The 15,780-nt window shown below is 38.5% G+C and overlaps 2 protein-coding genes across 3 annotated transcripts in view; one reads left to right on the top strand and one right to left on the bottom strand.

Annotated features, from left to right (window-relative positions):
• Positions 1 to 4,291: 4,291 nt before the first annotated feature.
• Positions 4,292 to 11,888, top strand: ARMC10 (armadillo repeat containing 10). Its single transcript, XM_005526078.3, has 7 exons — positions 4,292 to 4,457; positions 4,659 to 4,874; positions 6,174 to 6,319; positions 7,387 to 7,521; positions 8,757 to 8,933; positions 9,933 to 10,004; positions 11,133 to 11,888. The coding sequence occupies exons 1-7, from the start codon at positions 4,292 to 4,294 to the stop codon at positions 11,382 to 11,384; spliced, it is 1,164 nt and encodes a 387-aa protein (XP_005526135.2). The 3' UTR covers positions 11,385 to 11,888.
• NAPEPLD (N-acyl phosphatidylethanolamine phospholipase D) overlaps positions 11,254 to 15,780 on the bottom strand; it is a 25,130-nt gene continuing 20,603 nt past the window's right edge. Inside the window, exons 5-7 of one of the 2 annotated variants that reach the window (XM_088055167.1) lie at positions 13,449 to 15,252; positions 12,845 to 12,954; positions 11,254 to 11,337 (exon numbers count right to left, since the gene is read on the bottom strand). In XM_088055167.1, the coding sequence (XP_087911293.1) occupies positions 15,124 to 15,252 (129 nt within the window). In that variant the 3' untranslated portion in view covers positions 11,254 to 11,337; positions 12,845 to 12,954; positions 13,449 to 15,123. Of the gene's footprint in view, positions 11,338 to 12,844; positions 15,253 to 15,780 lie in introns of both variants that reach the window. The other variant, XM_088055166.1, reaches the window with a different exon arrangement.

The following is a 15,780-nucleotide window of genomic DNA, read 5'->3' as shown; positions in this document are numbered from 1 at the left end:
AAAAAGAAGCTGCAAATTAATTCCTTGTATTTACAGCAAAGTAGCATCTAGTTATGAAGCTGTTGAAATAAACAACAGTTTACCAGAATCTTTTAAAGCACCCCAAAATAGAGGCATTTCTTTCTATCAGTTGCCATTCTTTCAATTTTTAAGGGTAATATTGCATGTATCAGCATAATTCCATTGCTAGTTTTCTAAGTACTGAGTTTAGGATAGTAAAATAAGTGGCATTTCTTTAGCAATTCCTACTGAGAATTTCATTGATTTTAATGTGCATTTTAAAAAAGAACATATATAAGTTTAGATAATTTTATTTGCTTAATAAAAAACAGAATCTAAAACAAGTTCAATACTGTGAGGTAAAGAGTATGTTGAATGGGAGGCTGGGCAAAATTGATTCTATTGAATAACCAATATTGAAAACAAAATGCAGCTAAAAAATATTTGCTTTTCAGAATTGTTTTATCATAAAATTTTACATTATCATTTAGTAACAATGCACAATAACCAATGAACCATTTTTTCTCATTTGTCCTTTAGCTATCTTCAGCTGGATAATTTATTTTTGGACTTTGAGCTCAGATACAGCAATAACTAGCAAGATATATTAAATTGCAGTTATTTAAGTGAATATTTATTGGAAACTATAAACAAGAAGTTCTTCTGCCTGGTAAAAATGTCAAAACATGGCATGCAATACTACCTTCCTTTCAAGACATGGCCTCTTGCTGTTATTAAACTAATGTGGAGCTTGTGCTTGAATCCTTTTCAGGAAACATGATGGGAGGACAAATAAAAGGAGGAAGGCTCCAAATCAAACCCATGCTGTGGACAAAGAGCAAATGTCATGCATGGCATAGAGACAAGAAAGGCACCCTGTCAAGTTGCCCCTCGCCCTGCAGGGGCAGAGAGCAGGGAAGGCAAGTAGAGGGAACAGTTTGACAGGCCTTCCATGTTCTAATCAGTACACTGTGCAGAAACAGAATAAGACAATAATGTAAATTGGAAGGGATCTCTGAAGGTAGTTGAAGAGAAGTTGTTGGGATGCCCCATTATTGGAAGTGTTCAAAGTCAGGCTGGACAGTATTTTGAGCAAGCTGATCAAGTGAAAGAAAGGTGTCCCTGCTCATGGCGGGGTGGTTGCACTAAATATTCTTTGAAGGTTCCTTTCAACCCAAACTGTTCTGTGTTTCTGGGAATCTAATTCAAGACCAATATGAAAAGGTGAAGAAAAAATTAAAGGCCACTGTCTTCAGTTTAGATGTCTGAATATTTATAAAACTAGTCAACACACCAATTCCAACCTTAGCATCTTTCTAATCCTCTTAACAGAAATGAAATTTGCAAGAGTGGCTGACTACTGACTATGTTAAAAATATATAAATGCCATACTTATCATTGTAATTCATGGTATACAATACTTTAAATAATAAACAGCTAAATGTTTTTTTCCACAAATTCTCCTATGGGCGAATTCCCAAAGCTGTTCCCAACATTGGTAAGCTACTGCCTCTGCTGGATAATATGTATGTGACTGCCATATTTTATTTCAATTATTGTCTGCCTTCCCCCAATGCCCTTTCTCAAAGAAACAGACAACTTCTCCTTTGGGTGTTCTGAAACACAAGAAATCCAATCTATCCAGTGATGTAATGGAATCCAATGCCACTGTTTAACATTTGAGAATATTAATTAAATAAGGAAGGAATTGTAACAGATCGTCTTGCAATCCTCATTCAAGTACTCTTCAGTAATGCTTGGACTAGGTGTAAAACTGGAAACAATTGTGTCAATTATGTCAAGCAATTAGGTCTGTACAAGTCTGGCTGTTTCTATTAGTCTTCAAGTCTCTCAGAAGTCTCTCAGCAATCTGAAAGCCCATCACCAATGTTTTCACCCATTCTTCTTAATATCACTTTAGCCATTTACCCTTCACGGCAAAATTAATTTGGGTCCCAGGGCAGAAAAATGTTAGGCCAGCTCTTCATCCATATTTAATTCTAACATTGTAAAAATACAGCTACTAACTACAGTGAAGCTCTCACACACAAGAGTTTGCAGGATTACAGTTTGCCTGACTTTTAATGAATAATGTTTAAAAGTAAATCTGGATGAGAACAGACAGAAATCACACAGGAAGGAAATTCTCAGATGCAGCAGGGAATCCTAAATTATTTGGACAAGATTACTTGAACTTTAACTTGTTTGGACCATGTCCAAACCACAGCCTCATCATAAAAAGATTTGAGCAAATGGCCATTTTAGAACTCTGTATCATTAACTTTGAGACTATGTGTATAAATGTTCAAAGGCCTCATCTTAGCTTTGATGTTCCTTAATAAAAGGACCAGTATTATCTCATTTATCTTCACACCAAGCATACCGTAATCACCGCGGGTGGTTACAGCCTTCCTGTAAAACAGAAACCTCATAAAGAAATTAAAATATAACAAAATTAAGTAAGAAACATATGCTAGATATCAACAAGCAACAGCCTCTAATAAATAAGAAAAACAAGGATAAAAATATCTTAGGGTAATTTTCAACTGGTTCTTTTAAAAAGAGTCTTCCTTTAATCTTATCCTTAATTCTTTCATTTTTAGCTCATTAACTTAATGTCACTGCTTCTATAATGCTGTTATAGCTATGTAGCTAAAACTTCTGGTTGGAAATGTAGATATGAGCTGTTTTTTAAGTGCTGAATCAAGAAATACACCTCATACTGATACATCTTATGTTTTGTTTTTCTGTGCTTAGAAAACAAAGAATGATCTAGAGACAGACTCCCAGAAGTGCTTAGCCTACATGGCAGCACTGGTCTGTAATTATTGTAATTGGCTCAAGATTTCTTTATTAGTATTTCCATGGAAATCCTGGCAGTAATAGCTGATTGCAAATGGAGTCTATTTTGGCAGATTAAATATATCAGGGTATTTCTTAAACTTGCATTTGTACATTTTACCTTTTTTTGTTTGAAGGAAACTGAAAAACAGCTGCTGCAGATTTGGTAACAAGCAGAGGTGAGCATGACAAAGAGGGAGGGAAATACAGAAACACAGAGAATCACCTCACAAATTCTAAGGACAAACCTACTGTCCTGGGGTGACTTTATGATACTGGTATCCCCAATCGTCTGGTTTATGTTATATATTAAGTTCTGCACCTTTAAGACTGGCTTTGAGAGCAAGAGAGGGGGAAGAAGAAGCGCGCAGTTTGTGTTAAGGAAAAACATCACTCCCACACATCCCGCTCCTGGACTGTGGTGTCTGCAGCACGGACAGACAGCGGGACAGAGCTTCTCTCTGGATTTTAGTTAGTTTTAGCTAGCTGAGGCAGAGGAGTTCCCTAGACCTTTGTTTGTTTTTTTCCCAATTTTCTTGGATCTGTGCAAGCCTGCTCTGGACTGAACACCCAGCCAAACCCCGGGAGCTCACGCCTGTGGCCCACCGGGGCCTGGGCCTCGGCACTTTCCAGCGCCGGAGGGACTGATAAGAACCTGAGCGAGCCGAGCTACACCACATGAAAAGGACTTTTCTTCCTAGACTTGCCATCCCATCGAACAGCAAGAGGTTTTATTATTTAATATTACTCAATTTCTGTTAAATAAACAGCTTTTTCCACTTCTCTCTAAGGAATTTTTTTTCTTTTCCCGGACCAGTTAGTGGGGAGGGGCATTTCCCTGGGGAAATCCCCATTTGGAGTTTTCCTTCCTAATTTGCCCTAAACTAAGACATCTACCAACCCTATTTCCCCTACAGTCCTTCACGCTGCGCCACTCTTACTCTCTGACATTTTATGAAAGTCTATTTACTTCTGTGCCAACAAGAATACCTAATCCACCAGTATCTGAAGCATGATCCAGTGTCATCTTTATGACAGACACACCATTAGAAAACATGGATTGCACCCACTGCACTCATGAGGAAGGAATTACCCGGCTGGAATCTAGAGGCTTTTCTGTAATTAACACTAAAGAAGTTAAACGTATCAGGGAAGGTGCCAGTGCAGTTCACCGGGTTCGTCTTCATTTTAACATAGATTATAATGCAGAATTCCTTTGTTTCATCTTGTTTACATTCTTAAAGTTTTCATAAATCTTTTGAAGTATGAAAAACGTGCAACAGTGACAAAACGAGCAGAACAAAATCATGCCCCAGGCGAGCAGAGAGCAGTGGGAAGGGTATGAGATGCCCCGGCCAGCGCTGAGGGGTACAACGAGCCGGGACCAGGGCTCTGCTGAGGGCCGAGGGGGGCCCTTCGTGCGGGCGGGTGGAATGGCTCCCTTCCACAGATGTTACCGGGGCAGTTTGTGGTCCCACCGGCTCCTGTGGGACCAGGCTGCCGACCGCCTGAACACCCAGCGGGTGACGGGGGGCCAGAGGCGGCGGAGACGGCGGTCACCCACTTTGGGGATGATGTGCCCTCTCCAGCGGCTGCCATGGCTCGGGGCCGCCCTTGCTGCCAGCGGGCCGGCTCCCCGAGCGGGAAGCCTGTTTCGGAACGCGCTGCGGGACCGGGCCGGCCCGGGAGCGCGGGTGATTCCTTCCTGTAAAACAGAAACGCATCGCAGCCTTGTCACACAGCGGCACACGGAGCTGTGGGCTCGGCATCCCTGCAGCACCTCGGGCACAGCACCCGCGCCCGGCGCCCGAGGGTAGGGCAGAGCCGCCGCCGAGCCGCGCCGGATGGGGCGGTGGCTTCCGCGGGAGACGCAGCCTCGGCCGGGGCGATGTGGGAGCCGCGGGGCGCGGCGCTGAGGGCGGCGGCGGCGGCCCTGCTGCTCGGGGCCGGCGCCTGCTACTGCCTGTGGCGGCTGGCGGCGGCAGGCGGGCGGCGGGGCCGGCGAGCAGCGGCCGCGCGGGGCCCGCCTGCAGGTGAGAGGCAGGGCGGGCCGGACCTCGCCCCTCCGGTGTGCGGCGGGGCCAGGGGAGGCTCTGCGGGGCCCGGGGGATTCCGAGCCCGCGGCGTTCCCAGCCCGCGGCCCTGTAGAGCGGTTCGGGGCCCGGAGGCGGCTCTGCGCCCTGCGAGAGGCGGTGCCACAGTTCTGCGTACCGGCCCTCCAGGCCATGAAGCCATTTGGAGCGCTCTGGAGCATGATTTTTAGAAAAACCAATTTCTTTTTTTTCTTTTTCTTTTGAAATCCTCCAAAGCGTACGTCCGGCCAGTGTGTTTACTTATGTTATTGCAGTTATTTGTGTTTCCCCTATAATACAAAGCTAAACTGAAATGTTTAGACGAGGATGAAAAACGATTTTGTTTTTGAAGTGAGCTCTTGGATCATCATAATTAACTTTGGTCTCTTTGGGGTTTTTTGGTTTTTGGGGTTTTTTTGGGTTGTTTTTTCGTTGTTTTTGGTTTGGTTTGGTTTTTTTTACCCCGAAAGAATACTGTGGTGTTTACCTGGTCAGATGTTGGAAGTAAAGCTGTGGAATTTAAAGCACTGGTAGCTTTTCGGGAGTCATCTCAAGTAAGCTCTGACTAGTCCAACAGTCATAGATCGGGTCTCACAGCTCCTCAGCTGAATAAATAGTTCTGCTTCCAACCTGGCTGAAAATAGCCTTTGATGACATTTGTTGCCATTTTATAAAGGCCAGGTACTCCATTACATCATCCTTACTCAGGAGCAGCCTTCCTCCGTTTTGAGTAATGCCATGATCAGCAGTGTGCCTAACATTGTGGCTGTTACTTTGTCAAAGGACCTCAGCATACTAGCAAAGTGTGATTATTATAATTTCTGGAAGTAGTAGTCTGTAAACTGAAAGTTTTGTTTCCTACAGTTCCAAGACAGATTTCCACATTTCATTTCAGGGACACAAAAAAAAAACCCTAACCAGTATTTTGTGAATATTCCCCAAATCTGTGAATATTCCTACAATTTTGCCAAGGAAATTTGCTATTGGTTAACCAGGAAGTAACACACCTCAGCCTCTAATTGTGTGTTCCTTTTATTCTCCACCTTCAAAAGAGGTAATTGGAGGACTCAGGAAAAAGATGGAAATCTTAGTGTCATAAAACACAGTCTTTTTACCATGACATGATGGTTGGGCACAACCTTAGAACAATGTGTCCTACAACTGAGAGTCAAATTTCAGCTTTGTAAAAAACACTAAGTAGCAACCTAACTGAAATGTCTCAAACTTAGTATCACAAATTTAATTTCTAAACATTAACAGATAGCAGTCCTCCAGTGTCAACCCATACCATGGATGTGGATGTTCTACAGAAACTTATTCATTTGCTCCAGGCCACAGATGATCCATTAATTCAAGAGCAAGCTTTAATCACTCTCAGCAACAGTGCTGCCTTCTCTGTAAATCAAGTGAGTATTGTTCTGTAGAAAACAACAATATCCAATGCCAGCCAGTCTGGCAGAGGAGAGCTGATGTTTTGCTAGAGTGACACAGGAATGAAGCTAGGATACCTTGTGCTCTAAAATCCATTTAATGTCTTGCCTTAATTTCTGCTGGCCCAAATAATATAATTCGCCAGTTTCACAGAATTTATTGAATAATAATGTTTGGACCACTTAAAGTCCGTACAGAGTCCGTACAGTACTTCCAAAGTACTGTAAATATATCTTTTGTTGCTTACAATTATGTAATGTTAATGAAAGGGCTGAATACTAGGTTAAATCCTTTCTGGTTCAGATCTAAAATTTTATGAGATAAACTATATTTTTTATCCCTCACAAAGTTGTGTGCTGTTTGCACATTAGCAATTTTACAACTATAGAAGTATCTCCAAATCCTTTGGACATAGAATGCGCAAAAACTTGGAGCTGGATGCTGATTTTCATGCCTTTTTAACAGTTTAACCTCCAAGGTCCCACCTTTTTTGCTACTTATGACAGCCGTCTATTCCGGCTTCTCAAAGTATATAATCTTTCTTAATATATATCTCATAGAACAGAATGCAACTGGAACCCAAAGCCCGACAGTGACAGTCAAGTGAGAACGATTAAAACAGTAATAAAAACAAGAGTAATGGAAAAAGTTTCAGAACATTTACTATAAAAATATGAAGCTGCACCTTGAAATTCTGGCCTATTCAGGCAGTATTTTAGGGACTGTGATCTGGCTAAGTTGTTCTATAAATTCATTATCCATTAATCTCCTTTTATTCTTTATAATCTAAAATGCTTTAAGCATCCTTTGCTGATGTGCTACTGTCAAATAACAGTAATACTTTTTGTTCCTAAACAAGACCCTTCTTAGTTTCAGAACAAGCAATAAAGCAGTATCTGTTAATACTCTCTTTACACAGAGCAGTCAGCCCTAGAATTTTTCATTCACAAACTTCATTTTTGTCAGTATAGAGACTTTGAGGGAATGCTTCAGCATTTAAATTGAATTTTAAAAATCCTATTAAATATCTTGTGTATTTCAGGATATAATCCGAAATTTGGATGGTCTTTCTGTTATTGGAGGGATGCTTTCCAACTGCGCTCCCAAAGTTAAAGAAAAAGTGCTAAATGCACTTAACAATTTGAGTATGAATATTAAAAATCAGGAAGAGATACAGGTAAGATTCTTAATGGGAAAAACTGAAGTAACTGAGGCAAAGAGGTAGTACAGTTCCTTCAGCATATTTGTTAAATACAAGCCAGGATGCCAAAATGCTTTGATAATAGACATACAAGTCAGCAGATCTGGATGACTGAAAGGATAACTTTAGAATGCATTGCTTCATTGGCATTTACTTTTAAAATAAAACACAGGAACTTATGCAGATTGTGTTCAGCTTTCACAATATACTGTTAAACAGTGATTGTGCTGCTAACATTGTAGCAAAATTATGTGAGGTAAGATGATTTGCAAACCTGCCTAGAACATCACCAGTGGCTGTTTAACAGAATGGATTGCAGATTGACTCCTTAGTTGAGGGAGGAGAGTAATTGAGCCCCCAGGTTTGTATGAGACCAATTTTTAAGGTGATAACTCCATCTTGAAAGAAAATGTGCATAAATTGTAACAAGTTCCACTGGTAAATACAGTACATGCTATGGATATGACAAGACTAAACATCGAGAAAAAAGAAATCTGATTAATTAATAGATCAAGTCCAAGTGGTGAGCTGAGGCAGATTTGAAGACTTTTAGTAGTTTGTTTCAATAGCTTGATAAAATAGTAGTGTGACTGTATGTGGTAGTTTGCAGCATCTTTAGCAAAAGGCAGTTTTTATTAAGTAGTGCTTGCCAATATTTGTCTACATGTATAAGTAGAAAATAACTCCTTTGGTAAGGGAAAATTATTTTTTTTTTCTGTTAGGACTCCAAGATTCATTGCATACTGCCATCCAGAAGAAAAATTGGTAAAGATAGTAGTTTAATGTCAGTTGTCATTGCTGTTCCTACAGTATACTCCAGTAAATGGGCCACATTGTTGGGAGAAGGAATTTAATTTCAAAGCTTGTCCTTAGCTTGTTCTCAATATTTAAGATGTTAGTTACTTATAAGTGATTTTTAAAACAACTTCTGAGTTTCTGAGAGTCACTTCTGAGATGGAGCCAAAGCAATTCAAGTTTCAGAGCAAGTTATGTTTCAGGAAGACTAGAGAGCATAATGCTGTGTGGTCTGCTTCAGTCCTACCTCTAGAATGTTTGAAATAGTCAAAACAAAAAAGTACTTGTTTCCAAGAACCTTCACCATTCAGCCAGCAATGTTTAGCAAGAATTTATGTAACTGTAGCTAGGCCATTGATATTATGTGTGACAGAAAATATGCTTTTATCAAAAACTGTTCTCTCCCCTTTCCCCAGGTATTTATTGCACAAGTTTGTAGGACTGTTGAGTCAGCTCCCCTGAACTCTGATGTGCAGCTAGCTGGACTCAGGCTGTTGACAAATATGTCTGTTACCAGTGACTACCACCAAAAGATGATAAATTCAATTCCATGCTTTCTTCATTTGCTTTCAGAAGGAACTGAAAGGACACAGGTACTGGGTAGTGTTATTTATGAAGCTACTTTACTTGCCCTATTTCTTACCATCTTGGTAAAATGGTTTAGATTTTGCTAAGAAAAAACCAAATATTCATTAATGATACAGATTTTATGCACTAAAATATAGATCTGTATTAGCTTCACAATATAAATTCAAAAAGGGGTGAGGGAACGGAATCTTGGTAGTGGAACCATCAGACTGTAGCCCTAGCAAAGCAGTGCAGGGTGCACTGTGATTGCCCTGTGCCTTTGCCATAGCAACTCCAGAATTCTCTTCTGCTTGAGTCATTCCTGCTGCATCACAGAGCAAGGAGAGCCTGCATGGGAAGGCTTCACTGATGTATGAATCTCTGTTGGAAAACTAGCCAAGCAGTGATTCTGTTATGGACTTTTGTTCCCTTATACACCTTATGACACCTCTGGCAACCTTAGTGACTGCAACTGGAAATCATGCTTATTTGTGAATTATTGTAATACTGAAACAAGCTTCAGTCAGGGACCAAACTACTGCTTTCATTCAAGATGCTGTGGTACCATCAGTGTATGTGGTTGCTCTATCAGATCAAAACCAGTTTTCCAAAACACACATTTCCACTAGACATAACAACACCTATTGTACTTAAGTATATGAAGTAATATGGCCTTTTCCTAGTGTTTAAAGACTAGCATCACAAGAAAGCACAAAGATGTATTTGAATATGCTTCAGATAATTTTAAATTTAGTCCTTTACCGTCTTCTTTGTATTTTAAAAATACTCTGCATTTTGCCCACTGAGATTTATTTATGGGTCTTGCCTTATTTTGATGTTTAAGTCAATCTGAATTTGCTTCTAACATGTCCATACCTTAGTTTCCTCTATACCAAAATACTCAAGACATTAACTAACCCATTCTACCTCTTCCTCCCCAAGTCAACTTTGACATTATTGATGCCCATTACAGCTGTACTTACTGTTTTGGATCTTTTAATGAACTTGTAAATTCCTCACTTCAGATTCATGTTTTGAAAGTACTTGTGAACTTATCTGCAAACCCAGCCATGACAAGACATCTTCTCAGAGCTCAAGTAAGGTTCTTGCTGCTTCGTTTTATTTTTAGCATATATACATGTGTACCAATTTAGATATTGCATGCACTAGAAGAATTATAGTGTGTTAGAAATCCATATGCAATTCCAGAACAAATTCTAGACATTGTTTGGTTAAAATTGGTACCTAACTGCACATTCTTTCATGGGCTGGCTTTATTCCAGAGAGTAGTGTAGTACAGATACCATGTTTACAAAGGGAGAGGCACAGGGCCTGTGCACTTGGAGATAGTTGGTTGTACTTCTTGTGTACCATTCCAAATAATCAATGATAACTTGCAGAAGCCTGTTCTAACCTTCCATTTCCAGACACACAGTCATTATATAGATTGAAAACCATTAAATAGAACCAATACTGTAAGTGATCCTTCTCAACTTCTGTTTCTATAGCCAATGTACTGGACCAAACCCAGCCCAATTCCACTGGAATCCCCACCCCTTTATTCAAATGCAGACATAAAACTGTTGCCTCTAAGTGAACTTTCCCTGTGCATTTACTTATTTCTTCATGGAGAAATTTGTGTGACATTTGCTGTGCTGGCCTTGGCACATAGGTTTCTTTCAGTTTCATTTCCTCACACCAAAACAGTTGGGGCTGGAATGGTGCTGCACCCTCATCTCTCTCCCCAAAGTAACTTTCTTAAAACATACAATGGGTTGTATTTGTGAGCTGCCATGAGCAAAGCTAGTCTAGATAATGCTGTCTTTTCATTATTCAAACAAATTTCAGGTAGCTAAATATTCAGTTCTCTGTTAAGTGTATTATTTTTTCATTTATCAGATATGCTACAAAAACATTCAGGACAAAAATCTATGTGGCTGAGAAGCAGACCTTCTCTTCCACATGGGAGTTTTCCAGACAGCCACATTTTGGAGATTGAAAATACAAAGCAGTTATTAGTCCATTGATTCACAGGCCAGTCTTTTCTAGAGAGAACATTTGCACAGTGTACAAATTTCTGACAGGAGTTCACAGCATACAAAGTCCTGTGATTTCATAAAATTTCTGGTTTAGGTACACATTTTTTTTCCATTTTTTGAGATTTGATTTAGTTACACATACTTACTGCTGGTGATTAAGTGTGGAATATTTCTTCAATATCCTAGGTGCCATCAATGTTGTTACTTTTTGACAACTATATAAACAGAGAGATTCTAGTTCGAGCCCTGGCATTTACAGCAAACTTGAAAAAGAACATGAATGATGAAGAAGGCACCATCATTGAGGAATACAGTGAAGACTCAATTTTCTTCACACTCTGCAGGGACTCTGCCCCATTTGCTCAGAGACTGGCATCTTTGCTGCATCACCCTGATACAGAAGTGAAAGAACAAGTTGTGAGAATATTAATGCAATAGTGTTGTTTTCTTAAAACAGAATGACCTGGTGAAAATATCTAATCTTGGCAATGCTATGTAAAAAAGCATGCAACAAGTAAACAATGCAACAGAGGAAAAAAAAACAAACCTAAATACTATCATTTTAATAGGCACAAATGAGTTACTACAAAAGAGAATGCAGTGTATTTAATACAGATTTTTTTTTACAAGCAGGAGAAAAGCAATAGCTTAATTATTACCGATAAACCACTGCACGGTTGCTACATTTATGCAATGGGGACAAACAGTTTAAAACATGAAAACATTCATATGTAAAATGAACATTTTGAATGGATGAGTGAAGTGAATGTATATATCCTTGGCAATATCAAATATCAATTACAGTTGTTGAAGAAATACCTCTTTAGAAGCGTGCATTAAAGATATAGCAATTAGAGATTAGGCATTTATATTTTATTAGTCTATGAAAAGGTACAGCCAAATCTTACAAAATAATATTAAATAAAGAACAATACCAAACTATCATTGGCTTCCTACAGAATTTGTATCTTCAATGAAAGCTGCATACTTAAGTCACCAAACCTAGGTTTTTTCATCTTTCCTGCAAGGAATTTATTCTAAAACTTCATTCTTGTATGCTTAGTATATCTATTCCATTTAGCTAAACTACAGTGCAGTTAATCACAACTGTGAAAAGTTCGTACACTTGAACAAAAATTGATAGCATTTTATATTGCTTTAAAATTGTCACTTAAGGGAAAGCAGATATATTTTTTAAAATATTTTATTAGGAGTCAAGGATTATCTGCAACTACAATTTAGCATTCTCATTATAAAAAAAAAATTCTACAAGAGCAGTATCATACACATTTTTAAAAAAGCTTCTAATTCTGTAGCAGCCCTTGTGTTTCCTTTCCTTGAAGATCTTTACTCCTCCTTTTTTTTTTTTTTCTGCAACTGGAACATCATTAGAATGAGTGCTTCTGCAGAATTAGCCCCCATAAAGTTTTAGTCATCAATCCAGCACTAATTCAAAATGAAGTGGAATCCATACAAACATCACTGTAAAAGAACCTGAACAGAGTTTCACTGATGAACAGAAAACATACTGGAAAATACCTTGAAAACCAGACAACTGAAAACTTCCACTACAGAAAAACTAAAAAAGGTATCAGATGTAAAGGCTAGGAAAGTTTTCCACTTTGTTTCATTTTTAAGAGAACTGTATCACCTAAACTATTTCCAAGTGCTTCATCTTTCTTATTTAGTAAACTCACTCTGCTCTTCAGAAAACATTACTATCTTCTCCTTCTGTAATGCCATAGATACTTATTTTCAGAAGGTCACTTTGCAAATAGCTAAAACTGCAAGAAAAATATGACCTTGAAACTGTGACACACCCATGCCCTGGATCAATACAGGGGTATTAGATACAGCTACATGTATCTAATTTATCCACATAGGTAGTTTTAACTCACCAGGAATACAGTAAAGCAGAAATAGAAGTTGGCATGATTCCCAGCAGAAACTTGACAATTGCTGCATTGACAGTGAACTTCCTTTTCACCTTCCCACTGCTCCTAAAACACTGTACAGTTTGTAATAAGCAAGTTACATTACACTCACTTAATGTTTTGCAACTTTTTGTAGATTTAATATTTTCTGCTACTGAATTTGACTAAAAAAAATAAAGATTAGGCCAGACACTAATAATTTAACTACTCTCCTGACAAGACACTAGGACCAATTTGTTCTAGGTATAGCTGATACATGGTTTCTTAAGATCAACAGAGATATCTAGATGTCACTTTCTGTGTTCTCCAACCTAAAAATAAGTTTTTCAAATATCATCTTTTTGATAGAGTTGACCTCTTATCTGTTGCTTTGACAGCTGACAGAAACAAGTGACCTTTTCTAAAAATACATGAGAACTTGCTACAGTATTGTCTCAGTTTTCTTTTTCTGGTCTAGAAAGAACTATTTTTAAATGCTTTCTTCACAGAGCTCTTGAGATGTTTTGAAATCATGCAAAACTTTCCAATGTACTTTTATGCAAAGATGTCTCATTTTTTTATCACTTACCCCACACCCTTGGTGGAATCTTATCAGCACCAAGCAAAACATAACGGTCACCATTCTAGGTACAAATGTTGTGAATTAACAGATCGAAAACAAAACATGTCATTACTGACATTGAATTTCTGATCCATGTAAGCCAGTATTTCTCTGCTCTGTGACTGCTTATCTAGGTATTCTGTGTTTTAGTTTCACTCTTTCTAAAGTATATAATTTTACAGAATAACCTATTGACGATGATTAAAACAGGAAAAGAAAACAACCCACAACAAAATCAACCTCATTAAACTTGTCCTTCAAAGTACTCAAAACTCCTTGCAGCTTGGCGTCCTCCACAAAATTACATATAGGTAATATACATTGTATCACCCAAGTTGTAATTGAAGCTGTTGTGAAAATACAAGGGACTTCACCTGAAAGACCCTCTACACTGAATCACAGGGTAGTTTTAAACCACTTTTGATAACTGTCTACAGTTAAAAGATTACCTCAGTTGTTCCTACCATGAAATCTCATTAACTGGTTTTGGTTAGTCGCCAGAAGATAATGCCTTTAAATAATGTATCTTTTTTTATATATATTTATCTTTATGGAATATGAAAATAAAATGAACAGCAAGAGCAGAAAAAAAACCACCTCAAACCAACCCACATATCCTACCGACCAAAGAAATCATAAACAAAACATGATTTGCCAATGAAATGATGAAGGAGAATAACAATCCTTTTTTTTGGCAACAGTAGGCTTTAATTCTGTAAATTAGCAAGACAATTTGATACAGATACATTTGGCCAAGTTTTATAACACTGAACAATGCTGTAATCTCTCATTCAGCTTGAAAATTATAGGGAAGCTATTAGAAAAAATACCACAGCCCTTGCTTAAGACTTTCTACTGGAAAAAAAAAAAAAAAGAAAAAAAAAAAAGAAGGGTACTTAGAAAAAGGCTGAGTTAATACAAGGACAAGTGACATTAAGATATTTTTCCACTTCATGTGCTACAATTGACACATTCAAACCTAACTTAAAAACAGACAAAACAATAGAAGTGTGCAGATACTCTGGCCAGCAGTTAGTTTTACACATCCATGATGCATTATTAAATTATCTCTCTTTAAAAGGCACATTTTCTTTGATGTAAAATTCAACTTTTGTGGTTCATTAATATATGAATATGAAGAGTGAAACAATTTTACCATGCTTGTGCTTTAACAACACAGCTGTATTGGAAGACTTCACCCCACAAAACATACAATGACGCTATCTAAGTACAGGGCATAACCTGAAGACTAACAAGTAGGAGATGACAGTCTAACAATGAATAATTTAAGTCAGCCATTAATCCTAAGAATATGTTCTGTGCTGAAGGTATTATTGCTGCTGCAGGTAAGAAGAGTTTAAAAATAACTTTTTTTTTTCAGTGGTGTACATCAGAGCATGTTATTCCCAGACAACACTTATATATAAACCACTTTTAGATCACCTCTCTAAATTTATAAACCATATAACTAGTAAAATTTGTCATGAAATTGGTATGCAAGATTTATTTCTGAAACTGACAAACCTGGCATTTAGAAATCCAATTCAATCTAAAAAAATCTACTGTGTACATACATTATGTTAGTACGTAACATTAATTGCTAGTTCAAATCAAACAGGTCTTACAAGGAACTGACACTGTTTCAGTTTTCAAAACGGTCATTTGTATTCAAATTCCGTGATTCTCCATGACGTAAGAGAAAGAAGTCATCCTTTTTCAAGCCATATCTTTCCAGAGCTTCATTCAATTTAACTGGAGGATCCAAGTAATACTGAAAAAAATGAGAATAATATGAGGGGAAAGTTACCACTGCAACATTTTTTAGGGGAAAAGAAAAGCACTTCTCTAAAAAACGGGGGGAGGAGAAGGGTATTTATTACTAAATTAAAATGTTTGGGTTCATTTTAAGTTTTTGAACGATAAGAACGCTGATTTACAGCTGCAGAGTAACTAGCAAGGCTCAACCCGTCAGCCCGAACTCGGTCGCCTTCAAGGCAGCAATAGATCCCTTCGGAGGAAGCGCTGGCCGCCAGCAGCTGGCGCTTTCTTCGCTCTGCAAACCCACACTGTCAGCGCTCCTGTCCGAACACGGCTCCGGCAGTGCGGCCCCTTCAAGTTACCGCGGTGTCTTTGTTACATTTCCCAAAGACATCGTCAAGCAGCAGTAATCTATTTTTGTGCTCCTAAATACACAGTAACATTTGTGCCGCAGGCACTAGTAACACAATTTATTGGATACTCTGGGGACGGGAAATGTTTTATCCAAGCGCCCTATGTTCCCTCCAAGCTCTGCCACGGA

The sequence above is a fragment of the Pseudopodoces humilis genome, chromosome 5 (assembly GCF_049639895.1).
Source record: "Pseudopodoces humilis isolate 2021_Gansu_Grassland_sample_001 chromosome 5, ASM4963989v1, whole genome shotgun sequence".
Classification (NCBI taxonomy): domain Eukaryota; kingdom Metazoa; phylum Chordata; class Aves; order Passeriformes; family Paridae; genus Pseudopodoces; species Pseudopodoces humilis.
The sequence above is the reverse complement of the archived record's forward strand: the minus strand, read 5'-3'. Positions and strand labels throughout refer to the sequence as shown.

Bases quoted from the DNA above. Each gene is read 5' to 3' on its own strand.
- ARMC10 (XM_005526078.3), top strand. From the start codon at position 4,292: ATGTTACCGGGGCAGTTTGTGGTCCCACCGGCTCCTGTGGGACCAGGC. The intron at 4,875-6,173 runs GTGAGAGGCAGG...AAACATTAACAG, and splicing joins CGCGCGGGGCCCGCCTGCAG to ATAGCAGTCCTCCAGTGTCA. The intron at 6,320-7,386 runs GTGAGTATTGTT...TGTGTATTTCAG, and splicing joins CTGCCTTCTCTGTAAATCAA to GATATAATCCGAAATTTGGA.